The sequence below is a fragment of the Erpetoichthys calabaricus genome, chromosome 4, assembly GCF_900747795.2.
Source record: "Erpetoichthys calabaricus chromosome 4, fErpCal1.3, whole genome shotgun sequence".
Classification (NCBI taxonomy): Eukaryota; Metazoa; Chordata; class Cladistia; order Polypteriformes; family Polypteridae; genus Erpetoichthys; species Erpetoichthys calabaricus.
In genome coordinates, this window is record NC_041397.2 from 317,098,567 (window position 1) to 317,110,915 (window position 12,349).

The following is a 12,349-nucleotide window of genomic DNA, read 5'->3' on the forward strand; positions in this document are numbered from 1 at the left end:
TCCAGGGTCTCCGTTGTCGTATTTTGCACTTCATAATGCGCCACACATTTTCAATGGGAGACAGGTCTGGACTGCAGGCAGGCCAGTCTAGTACCCGCACTCTTTTACTACGAAGCCACGCTGTTGTAACACATGCAGAATGTGGCTTCACATTGTCCTGCTGAAATAAGCAGGGACGTCCCTGAAAAAGACGTCGCTTGGATGGCAGCATCTGTTGCTCCAAAACCTGTATGTACCTTTCAGCATTAATGGTTCCTTCACAGATGTGCAAGTTACCCATGCCATGGGAACTAACACACCCCCATACCATCACAGATGCTGGATTTTGAACTTTGCGCTGATAACAATCCGGATGGTCCTTTTCCTCTTTGGCCCGGAGGACACGACGTCCATGATTTCCAAAAACAATTTGAAATGTGGACTTGTCAGACCACAGCATACTTTTCCAGTTTGCGTCAGTCCATCTCAGGTGAGTTCGGGCCCAGAGAAGCCGGCGGTGTTTCTGGGTGTTGTTGATATACGGCTTTCGCTTTGCATGGTAGAGTTTTAACTTACACTTGTAGATGTAGCGACGAACTGTGTTAACTGACAATGGTTTTCTGAAGTATTCCTGAGCCAACGTGGTAATATCCTTTACAGAATGATGTTGGTTTTTAATGCAGTGCCACCTGAGGGATCGAAGGTCACGGGCATCCAGTGTTGGTATTCGGCCTTGCCACTTACGTGCAGAGATTTCTCCAGATTCTCTGAATCTTTTGATGATATTATGGACAGTAGATGATGAAATCCCTAGATTCCTTGCAATTGTACGTTGAGAAACGTTGTTCTTAAACTACTGGACTATTTGCCCATGCAGTTGTTCACAAAGTGGTGAACCTCGCCCCATCCTTGCTTGTGAACGACTGAGCCTTTTGGGGATGCTCCTTTTATACCCAATCATGAGAAATACCTTTTTCCAATTAACTTGTTCACCTGTGGAATGTTCATTCCTCAGAACATTCCTCAACTTTCCCAGTCTTTTGCTGCCCCTGTCCCAGCTTTTTTGGAACGTGTTGCAGGCATCAAATTCAAAATGAGTGAAGATTTGCAAAACAACAATAAAGTTTATCAGTTTGAACATTCGATATCTTGTCTTCGTAGTGTATTCAATTGAATATAGGTTGAAAAGGATTTGCAAATCATTGTATTCTGTTTTTATTTACGTTTTACACAACGTCCCAACTTCATTGGAATTGGGGTTGTAGTTAGGCCCACATTGAAATAATTTAGAAATAGTGCCGTTCAGATGTTCTAAGATAGTGATGAAAGCCCTTTGAACTGGGAAAGGTGTTGTATAAATAAAATGTATTATTATTATTATTATTATGAGAGTAAATCAAAAAGTAAAGGCAATTTGAAAATTACATGATAACCACAACAAATAGAAGCTGACACAATACAACACTTTCGCAATGGCTTATGGATAGTTCGAACACACACAGTACAATGCTCTGCCATTAGTCTAACTGAAGATAGCGAGCGGTGGGGAGCATGTGCTGATTGCCGCACCCACCATACAATAAACCACCTGGATTGGGACCCAAGTGCAGCAGGTGACACCTCCACACCACGCTGGAACAGTGTGATGAAGCCAAGGTGAAATGAACATGAACACACAGTAATGAGGTTTCTGTAGGCAGAGGGAGTGAAACCTGCTGAAATTCACTAAAGGATGTTGGCTTAAAGCTGTTTGGGTAGCCATCTTGTGCAAACTTTACGGTACCCCAGGTCATCAAGCACTCTGCCATGTGCGGATCCACAGCTGACATCCAACCTTGTAGCAAGAGCGGACAGCATAATCCGTCAGTCTTCTCTGATGAAGGCGTTTGCTATGTGTGCATGATGTTGATGGTCGAGCAGCTCAAGCCTGGTTGGTTGTACCTGTTCTTCCTGCTTTAAACCTCATCCATTCATCAACTTTTTATAGAGTCCTGCTGTTTTCACTTCCATACTGAGCCAACATCGTTCAGTGAATTTCAACAGGTTTCTCTCCCTCTGTCTGAAGAAATCTGACGATGGCACATTGCTCAACAATCCCATAGCGGAGCATCTACATGTGCTAGTCATAAAATTAGAATATCATAACAAAGTTGATTTATTTCAATAATTCCATTCAAAAAGTGAAACTTGTATATTAGATTCATTCATTACACACAGACTGATGTATTTCAAATGTTTATTTCTTTTAATGTTGATGATTATAACTGACAACTAATGAAAGTCCCAAATTCAGTATCTCAGAAAATTAGAATATCAATTAAGACCAATGCATAAAAAGGATTTTTAGAAATGTTGGCCAACTGAAAGGTATGAACATGAAAAGAATGAGCATCTACAGCACTCAATATTTAGTTGGGGCTCCTTTGGCCTGGATTACTGCAGCAATGCGGCGTGGCATGGAGTCGATCAGTCTGTGGCACTGCTCAGGTGTTATGAGAGCCCATGTTGCTCTGATAGTGGCCTTCAGTTCTTCTGAATTGTTGGGTCTGGCGTATTGCATCTTCCTCTTCACAATACCCCATAGATTTTCTATGGGGTTATGGTCAGGAGAGTTTGCTGGCCAATCAAGAACAGGGATACCATGGTCCTTAAACCAGGTACTGGTAGCTTTGGCACTGTGTGCAAGTGCCAGGTCCTGTTGGAAAATGAAATCTGCATCTCCATGCTTCCTGCTGCTGACGAACTTTATGAAGTGCTCTAAAACTTCCTGGTAGACGGCTGCATTGACCTTGGGCCTCAGAAAACACAATGAACCAACACCAGCAGATGACATGGCACCCCAAACCATCACTGACTGTGGAAACTTTACACTGGACCTCACGCAACATGGATTCTGTGCCTCTCCTCTCTTCCTCCAGACTCTGGGACCTTGATTTCCAAAGGAAATGCAAAATTTACTTTCATCAGAGAACATAACTTTGGACCACTCAGCAGCAGTCCAGTCCTTTTTGTCTTTAGCCCAGGCAAGACGCTTCTGACGCTGTCTCTTGTTCAAGAGTGGCTTGACACAAGGAATGCGACAGCTGAAGCCCATGTCTTGCATACATCTGTGTGTGGTGGTTCTTGAAGCACTGACTCCAGCTGCAGTCCACTCTTTGTGAATCTCCCCCACATTTTTGAATGGGTTTTGTTTCCCAATCCTCTCCAGGGTGCGGTTATCCCTATTGCTTGTACACTTTTTTCTACCACATCTTGTCCTTCCCTTCGCCTCTCTATTAATGTGCTTGGACACAGAGCTCTGTGAACAGCCAGCCTCTTTAGCAATGACCTTTTGTGTCTTGCCCTCCTTGTGCAAGGTGTCAATGGTCGTCTTTTGGACAACTGTCAAGGCAGCAGTCTTCCCCATGATTGTGTAGCCTACAGAACTCGACTGAGAGACCATTTAAAGGCTTTTGAGTTAATTAGCTGATTAGAGTGTGGCACCAGGTGTCTTCAATATTGAACCTTTTCACAATATTCTAATTTTCTGAGATACTGAATTTGGGACTTTCATTAGTTGTCAGTTATAATCATCAAAGTTAAAAGAAATAAACATTTGAAATACATCAGTCTGTGTGTAATGAATGAATCTAATATACAAGTTTCACTTTTTGAATGGAATTACTGAAATAAATCAACTTTGTCATGATATTCTAATTTTATGACCAGCACCCTGTATGTCTATTTGATTTTGGCTTGAACTTGACTAATGGAGGAGCACTGCGCTGTGCCTGTTCAAACAACACATAAGCCATTGCAACAGTCTTGAATTGTATCCGCTTCTATCCATTGTGGTTATCGTGTTATTTTCAAATTGTGTTAACTTTTTGATTTATCCTTATACTATTATTATTATTATCCATCCATCCATTATTCAACCCGCTATATCCTAACTACAGGGTCATGGGGGTCTGCTAGAGTCAATCCCAACCAACACAAGGTGCAAGGCAGGAAACAAACCTCGGGCAGGGTGCCAGCCCACTGTAGGGCACACACCCACACACCAAGCACACACTAGGGACAATTTAGGATCGCCAATGCACCTAGCCTGCATGTCTTTGGACTGTGGGGGGGAAACCAGAGCACCCAGAGGAAGCCGACGCAGACACGGCGAGAACATGCAAACTTCACGCAAGGAGGACCCGGGAAGTGAACCCAAGTCTCTTAACTGCAAGACAGCAGCTCTACCACTACGCCACCATGCCGCCCTATTATTATTATTATTATTGTTGTTGTTGTTAGGAATACATTAAAAGGCTCTTGGCAACAGTTCAACTATGTACAGAATGAGTAACAAAAGCAGAAGATAAGCAACGATAGGAAAGAGAAGTGGTTCACGACCACCATTTGACGTTTTGTTTTTTAGCTTGTAGTCTACTGTGGTTTTGTGAGATCAAATCTTAACATTTACGGTAATAGAAAGCTTGATGGTGGCAGCCCACCTACCTCTTTAAAAAAAAAGACTTTCTATAACAAAGTGGATTATAAGAAGAAATGAGGTGCTTACCAGGAGCTTCAATTCAATAACTAAAGCCAACACACACAGAATGAGAATGTGCTTGTCATACCACTTCATTTTTGTTGTCCTTTTCTTCTCTCTCATGTCACATCATCTTCTTCTAACAGCATTTACTTATATAACTGTTTTGGGTTTTTCTGAGTGGAATTAGCTAAAATGATATTGTCATCTTTTTTTTGTTTTTGTACTAGAGAAAAGCAAAATTGTTTAGTGCTTGTCATGAGTAGACTCTGCCTATTTCTTCTAAAGACTAGAGTCACAACTAGACTCAGGTAGCCATGATTTGGTTGTCCATGTCAACGCTTTGTACTTCTACACCAGAATGTGTGTAAATTGTAAGTTACTTTGGAAAAAACTGCATGATAAACAGCTGTAAAAGAAAATAACTGGTTTGTTAACCTGAAATAATTGTAACTCTCTCACGTGCAATCCTCTTTTTTTTTGACTTTTTATTTATTTCAAATAAGGCTGCATGACCAGAAAAAGACTGAAGTGCTGCGTGTCAAACAAAAGCGATGCTCAGGTAAACAACTTCTTACTAAAACCAACATGTTGTTTTCCAAATATCCTTGAGGGCCATGGATGTTATAGAAATGTGGAACTGTCGCCTGTCTGCTTGTTGTGCAGGTTTTTCTTCAGCTTTAATTTCATTGTCAGAAAATATAAGTTATGTTGTGTGGTGTACGAGGCACACACTTCCTGAAAATGAAATTTTTATACAGTCGTATGGAAAATCAAGTTCACTCCATGGAAATTGTTGACTTTTTCAACATATTTGAACAAGCAAACAGTAGATCTTCATGCAGACAGTGCAAAGGTGATATACTTGAACAAATGATGCATCAAACTGACATAGTGTATTCATTCTCAACATCTAAAAGAACAAAAATGATATTTCATTTGAAAAAAGTAAGCCCATCTCTCCATTAATCGCCACTTCAAATCCATCAAATTAATAACAGATGTTCTAGATGAGGTGCCCATGATTAGATAGATAGATAGATAGATAGATAGATAGATAGATAGATAGATAGATAGATAGATAGATAGATAGATAGATAGATAGATAGATAGATAGATAGATAGATAGATAGATAGATAGATAGATAGATAGATAGATAGATAGATAGATAGATAGATAGATAGATAGATAGATAGATAGAACCTCCTTATGGAGTCTGCAGGTGGACCTGACTGTCTTATTTAAACCACAGATATTGAGGATCCGGTGTTCTCTTTGCTATTGACTTGTGGGGTGTCACCATGTCAAAATCAAAAGTTCTCTTTAAGACCCTCAGATAAAACATTGTGGATGCCTGTGGAGTTTGGCAACGGATTTAAATAGGCTTTCAAGATTACTTGAAATCAATCATTCCACTATAAGGGAAACCATCTACAAGTGGTGTAAATTTCAAACAACCGCTACAACATAAGAACATAAGACATTTGACAAATTAGAGGGGACCATTCCGTCCATCAAGCCCGTGTGTTTAGCTAATAGTTAAGCTGTCCCAACATCTCATCCAGATATTTCTTAAAGGTTATTGAAGTTTATGCTCTAATTTCTTGGTAGATTGTTTCAGAGTTCCACAACTCTTTTGTGTAAAGAAGAGCTTCCTGGCTTCAGTCTTAAATGCATTTCCATTGAATGTCCACTGACGTCCTTGAGTGCCTGATTCTTCCATAAGCTGAAAGAATGTTGCTGGATCTACTTGATCAATGCTTTTGAGGATTTTGAATACCTGGATTAAGTCCCTACTCAGTCTCCTCAGATTTAATTCTCCGAGTGTCAGAGTAGGACATGTCCTTCAGTCCCATGATCCACTTGGTTGTTCTCCTCTGCACAGTCTTTCTTGTAATGTGGTGACCAGAAATACTCACAGTACTCCAGATGTGGTCTCACTAGTGCATTATACAGTCTGGACATAACGTCCCTTGACTTACATTCAACAGTTTTCATGATATAACCTAACGTGTTATTTGCCTTTTTAATTGATTCTTTGCATTGTTTAGTTGGTGAAAGTGTCAACATTAACCTCCTAAATCCTTTTCGGTTTTCGGTTCCTGTAGCTCAATGTTTCCCATCTTGTATTTATCATTGTTGTTCTTTTTGTCCACACATAGCACTTTGCTCTCTTCTACATTAGACTTCATTTTCCAGGTATTCGCCTAGTTCTGAAGGTTATCGGGGTCATTTTGAATTCTTTCTGCTGCCTCCTCAGTGTCTGCCATCCCTCCAATTTTACTGTTATTTGTGAATTTGACAAGGATACTAACTATGCAAGAATCATTGTCATTAATATAAATGAGAAAAAGTAATGAGGGTTCAAGAACAGACCCCCGAGAGACTCCATTGATGATCTCACTCCATGTGGAGAGTTCTCCTCTTTTATGTTCTCTTTGTCTCCTGCTGGGTAACCAACTAGAGATCCAGTTTTGTAGGTTACTTCTAATGCTAATTTGTCCAGGACTTGCATTTTCCACCGCATATCCAAGACCAGGTCATGGGGACAACAGTCTTAGCAGTGAGCCCCAAACATCTCTTTCTCCAGCCACGCCTTCCAACTCTTACTGTGGGATCCCAAGGCATTCCCAGGCCATCTGAGGGATATAACCCTTCCAGCAAGGCCTGGGTCTTTTCTGGGGACTCCTCCCAGCAAGACATGCCTGTAAAAACTATTTTGGCACACATCCATGAGACATCTGAATTAGATGCCCATATCACCTCAAATGGCTCCTCTCGATGCGAAGGGTCAGTGGCTCTACTCCGATCCTCTCCCAGATGTTTGCATTTCTCACCCTATCTCTACTGGTGAGTCCAGCCTCCCAGCAGAATAAGCTAATTTCAGCTGCTTGTACCCATGATCTCATTCTTTCGGTCATTACTCAAAGCTCATGATCATAGGTGAGGGTAAGGAAATATATTATAGCAGTTTGGTGCCACTCAGATTCACACCATCTATAGGACGGTAATGTATTTATTTTTTGGGTGGGTATTCCAGGATCGAAACCCAGCCTTGGCCTGACCTGCACACACTCACAGACAGAGACGCAAATCAAATAAATGAGTAAATAATATATTAAACGGCAAGTAAATATAGATAATAAATAATCAGTTAACCCTGCTCTTCCCCTACGGTGATATCAAATACAACACACAATAATAAACACCTCACAACAAACACGACAATGTCCTTAACACAGTTCCAATGCAGCAAAAATGGACAAAATAATATGAAGTAAACACGATGGCGACAATCCCAGGAACAGCTTCCGTAAGAAATTAATTAAACAGTCCTACCGGTAGTCCTGAGTGGCGAAGGGTGAGGTTTGTGGGAGCGCTCCCTCTGAAGACGCATGACGACTTATCCACTACTATACACCTGACAGTAAGGCAACGAGACTATTCATCCATCGATCCAGGGTATAAATGATTTCACAGGGGTTACATTTGACGGGACACAAGGGTGCACAGAAACACAGGCCTTCCTTTTTGCTGAATCGCCAGCCCCTTTTCAAGTTTCCAGCTGGACTTTCTTGTCCCCAGCAGCCCCTGCACCCATTTCAGACATCTAATGAGGGTAATACCTTTTTGGGGCTCTTGGGAAATGAAGTCCTTCCCAGTGGTAGCACTGCTGCAATATCAACAGGTAAAATGAGAGCTTCACCTGCTGACTCAGCTTTTTCTTCACCAATACACAACGGTATAGCAACTGCAAAACTGCACTCATTGCCCCTATCCATCTAAGGATCTCACCATCCCTTTTCCCCTCACTTGTGAACAAGGCCCTGAGATATGTAAACCATTCCATTTGAGGCAGTAACTCACCACCCACTCAGAGTGGACAGTCCACTTTTTTCCTACTGAACACCACAGCCTCAGTCTAAGTGAAAGAAGTCTCCAAGAACCTCAAAATTAAATTGTAGAATCTGCAGGGAACTCTTGCAACAGTTGGTGTCAAAGTGCACACAACTACAATCAAAAAGAGACTGAACAAATGTGACCTGCATGTGAGGTGAGCAAGACTTGCACAAACTGAAGACAGCATTTCGGAAGAAGAACATAAAAGTGACTCTGAAGCACGGTGGTGGAAATGTGGTTTGGGGTTGCTTTGCTGCCTGGACAGCTTGCAGTCATCAAGTCATCTGTGAATTCGGCATCACATCAGAGTGTGCTTTAGGAGAATGTGAGGCCATCTGTCTGAAAGCCTAAGTTGAACTGAAAATGGACCTTTCAACAGGATAATGATATGAAGCTCACTAGCAAATCCTCCAAGAAATGGCTACAAATAAAAAGAAATGGAGAGTTATGGACTGGCCGAGTCAAAGCCATGATTTGAATCCCATTGAAATATTGTGAAGGGATTTAAACCAGTCACAGCTGAAGGCATTGGGGCTAAAATATCGCCGAGCTGATGTCAGAGACTGGTGGCAGTTATGCAAAATTCTTACAAAAGGGTTGTCCAACTCCGGTCCTGGTGGGCCGTAGTGGTTGCAGATTTTCATTCTCACCCTTTTCCTAATCAGTGATCAGTTTTCATTGCCAATTAACTCCTTTCCCCTTCATTTTAATGGCCCTGTTTTTAAGGATTAAGTCTTCTGAATTGATTCTTTTCTTCATTACATGACAGCCAAACAGAAATGAGATGTCAAACGAGCCAATGGATGACCGACTAAACTGGAATGTCAAACCCCAACCAGTTTCTTAATGAGAAGCTAATTCTTGCTGTTAATTGATATCATGACTTGTTGCTGCTCTCATTCTGCCACAGGAGACTGTTGATTTTCTGCTTTTTCTAAGACCACCGTCAAGATGTTTTGGTGACCTGGGCAGACGCACATGACCGAGAACCTTCACCTTTCTTTGTTTTCAAGTTAGATGGTCATGTGACAGCTTGTTTTGTTGTCTCGTTATTGTTTGGCTGAGGTGGGCTGGTACCCTGCCCGGGGTTTGTTTCCTGCCTTGTGCCCTGTATTGGCTGGGATTGGCTCCAGCAGACCGCCGTGACCCTGTAGATAGGATATAGTGGGTTGGATAATGGATTATTTTTTGGCTGCCCATTAAGGAAATAGAAACAGCTGAGGGTTCCAAGTCACATCAATTAAAACTGAGACAAAACAAGTTAATCGGCAGCAATAACGGCTCACTAATTAAGAAGATGGTTAGAATGAAAACCTGCAGCGACTGTGGCCCACCAGGACTAGAATTGGACACCCCTGGCTTACAATTAGTTACTCCTCCTAATGGGGACAATAGCAGCCTCTGAACTGAATGGTGGACTTGCTTTTTCCTCAGTAGACCATTACATCTATTGATATTTTTTGGATAAATGGTTGAAACACAAATTGTCCTTATGTTTTTATTCACGTATATCACCATTATCTGTAGACAATGTTTGCATGATGATTTACTGTTTGCTTATTCTATTATGTTAAATGTATGTCTAATATGTTAATATGTTAAAAAGGTAAACAATTTCCATGGGGTGTACTTATTTTTTCACGTGACTGTATGTTTGTTGCAAAAGTATAATAGTAATTTCAGTTTGGAAGTATTTTTCCAATAATTTCTTGAACAAAGCATAAAAGAGCTGAACAAAATGCAGTGTCCTCCATAATGTTTGGGACAATTGGCATCTCAGGTGTTTGTGATTCCCTTAGGTGGGTTTCATGGCTTCATAAGATACCGCAGTTTGCGGTTCCCCCTTTGGAGTCTGGCATTGTCATTGATCAACATGTGAACAAGAGTTGTGCCAATGAAAGTGAAAGAAGACATTAGGAGGCTGAAAAACAAGAATAAAACCATTGGAGACATCAGAAAAACCTTAGGGTGACCAAAATCAACTGTCTGGAATATCATGAAGAAGAAAGAACACACTGGTGGGCTCAATAAACAGAAAAGGGACCGGAAGGCCAAGGAAGACCAGCACTGCTGATGACAGATTATAGTCAAGAACAATCCTGAAACACCTGTCTGACAGAGCAGAAACAGTTTTCAGGGGTCAGATGGGGACGTATCAGAGACGACTATCAGCAGAAGACTTCATGAACAGAAATGCAGAGGTCACACAGCAAGAGGCAAACCACAAAAACAGGATGGCCAGACTACAATTGGAGAAAAAGGACTTCAAAGAGCCTGCTGAATTCTGGGAAAAGGTTTTGTGGATACAAGACAAAGATAAACCTCATCAGAGTGATGGTGAGGACAACATGGAACTGCCCAAGATCCAAAACAGACAACCTCATATGCTAAACATGGCGGTGCTAGGGGTGTTATGGCTTGAGCATGTATGGCTGGCACATTCCTGGCACACTTCTCTTCATTGATGATGGAACTGCTGATGGCACAAAGAATTCTGAGGTGTGTAGAAACATCTGATCTGCTCAAGTACCAGTAAAGGCCTCCAAGCTCAGTGGACGGCAATTTATCCTACACAAGATGATGATCCAAACTCACTGCTGAGGCAATACAAGAATTTATCAAAGCTAAAAATTGGAAAACTCTTGAATGGCCAAGCCAGTCACCTGATTTAAATCCAATTGAGCAGGCCTTCCATATTCTGAAGAGAAAATTTAAGACGACAAGCCTACTGAAACAAGCAGGAGCTGAAGATGACTGCATTAGAGGCTTGGCAGAGCATCGCAAGAGAAGACCCTCAGCACCTGGTGATGTCCATATACGGCAGACTTCAAGTAGTCATTGCATGCTGGGATATGTGACAAAGTGCTAAATATGACAAAGGCTTTAACAGACGTCCAAACATTATGGGGTCCTGAAATGACAGGAACATGAAGAAAAAGTGCTGTGTGACTGAAATGTCGGCAAATGAAAGTCTGCAACATGCACTTTGATCACAATGTCTGAATTGTTTGATTTGCTCTTTTAAAACTGTGGAGCAGTGGGGGAAATCAAGGAAAAATGGGTCTTTGTCCCGAACATTATGTATGGAGGGCACTAAAAAAATCATACAATCTGAATTATGGGCACATATTAATGAATGTGGAAGAAGTAAATAAGATTGGTAGAGTAGCTAATATCCTTTTGATTGATTCTTTTAACTTAAATTACTCTTTTTTATGTTTTTTTTAATTTGTAGGAGCACTTTGTGAACAATAGTAATGTCACAACATTTCAGAACATGGAGAGAACACTAAGTGAAAATATCACTTCAGTGTATGCCGTAATTAATCACAAACCTAACTAGAACTGAGAAACGGGCCAATGTGACGTGTGTGAATACAAAAGCAGACAAATACGCTGGAACTGCACCTCTAGATAACAAAGCAAGTGAGGTTTGTGCTTTAACTCAAAGCCAGGATTTCTCCTCCATTTATCTAAAAGTGCTCCACGTTACCTTGTGTTTTGGCATCATCTTTCCTTTGTAACCAGCTGAAGAGGAAACTTGCTGTGCAATAAAATTAATTGACTAAGTGTAAAGATTTGCAGAAAAATCTATTAATTCTGTTAGTAAACCTCAAAATGCTATTATCTGTATGTGTGTGTGCGTGTGCGTGTGCGTGTGCGTGTGCGTGTGCGTGTGCGTGTGCGTGTGCGTGTGCGTGTGCGTGTGCGTGTGCGTGTGCGTGTGCGTGTGCGTGTGCGTGTGCGTGCGCGTGTGTGGCCGGTCCAGACCAGCAATCTAATTGGATGGCAAAAAACAGCATACAATGGAACCTTTCAATGACAACAAAGTAAATAATATACAGTACAGAGAAACATTGGGTGGATAAATATTACTGAAGTACAACCCAAGTCAAAGATGGGAAGTGTTTGCAAGAATACGTATTATCTTTTCACAGCATGAAATTGGG

General features: G+C 41.3%; 1 protein-coding gene across 1 annotated transcript in view; it reads left to right on the plus strand.

Moving 5' to 3' along the window:
• The window catches only part of LOC114641141 (uncharacterized), a 42,806-nt gene extending 30,829 nt beyond the window's left edge, over positions 1 to 11,977 (plus strand). Inside the window, exons 6-7 of the mRNA XM_028790244.2 lie at positions 5,005 to 5,060; positions 11,635 to 11,977. Of these exons, the coding sequence (XP_028646077.1) occupies positions 5,005 to 5,060; positions 11,635 to 11,742 (164 nt within the window). The 3' untranslated portion in view covers positions 11,743 to 11,977. The remainder of the gene's footprint in view (positions 1 to 5,004; positions 5,061 to 11,634) is intronic.
• The last annotated feature ends 372 nt before the right edge of the window (positions 11,978 to 12,349 follow it).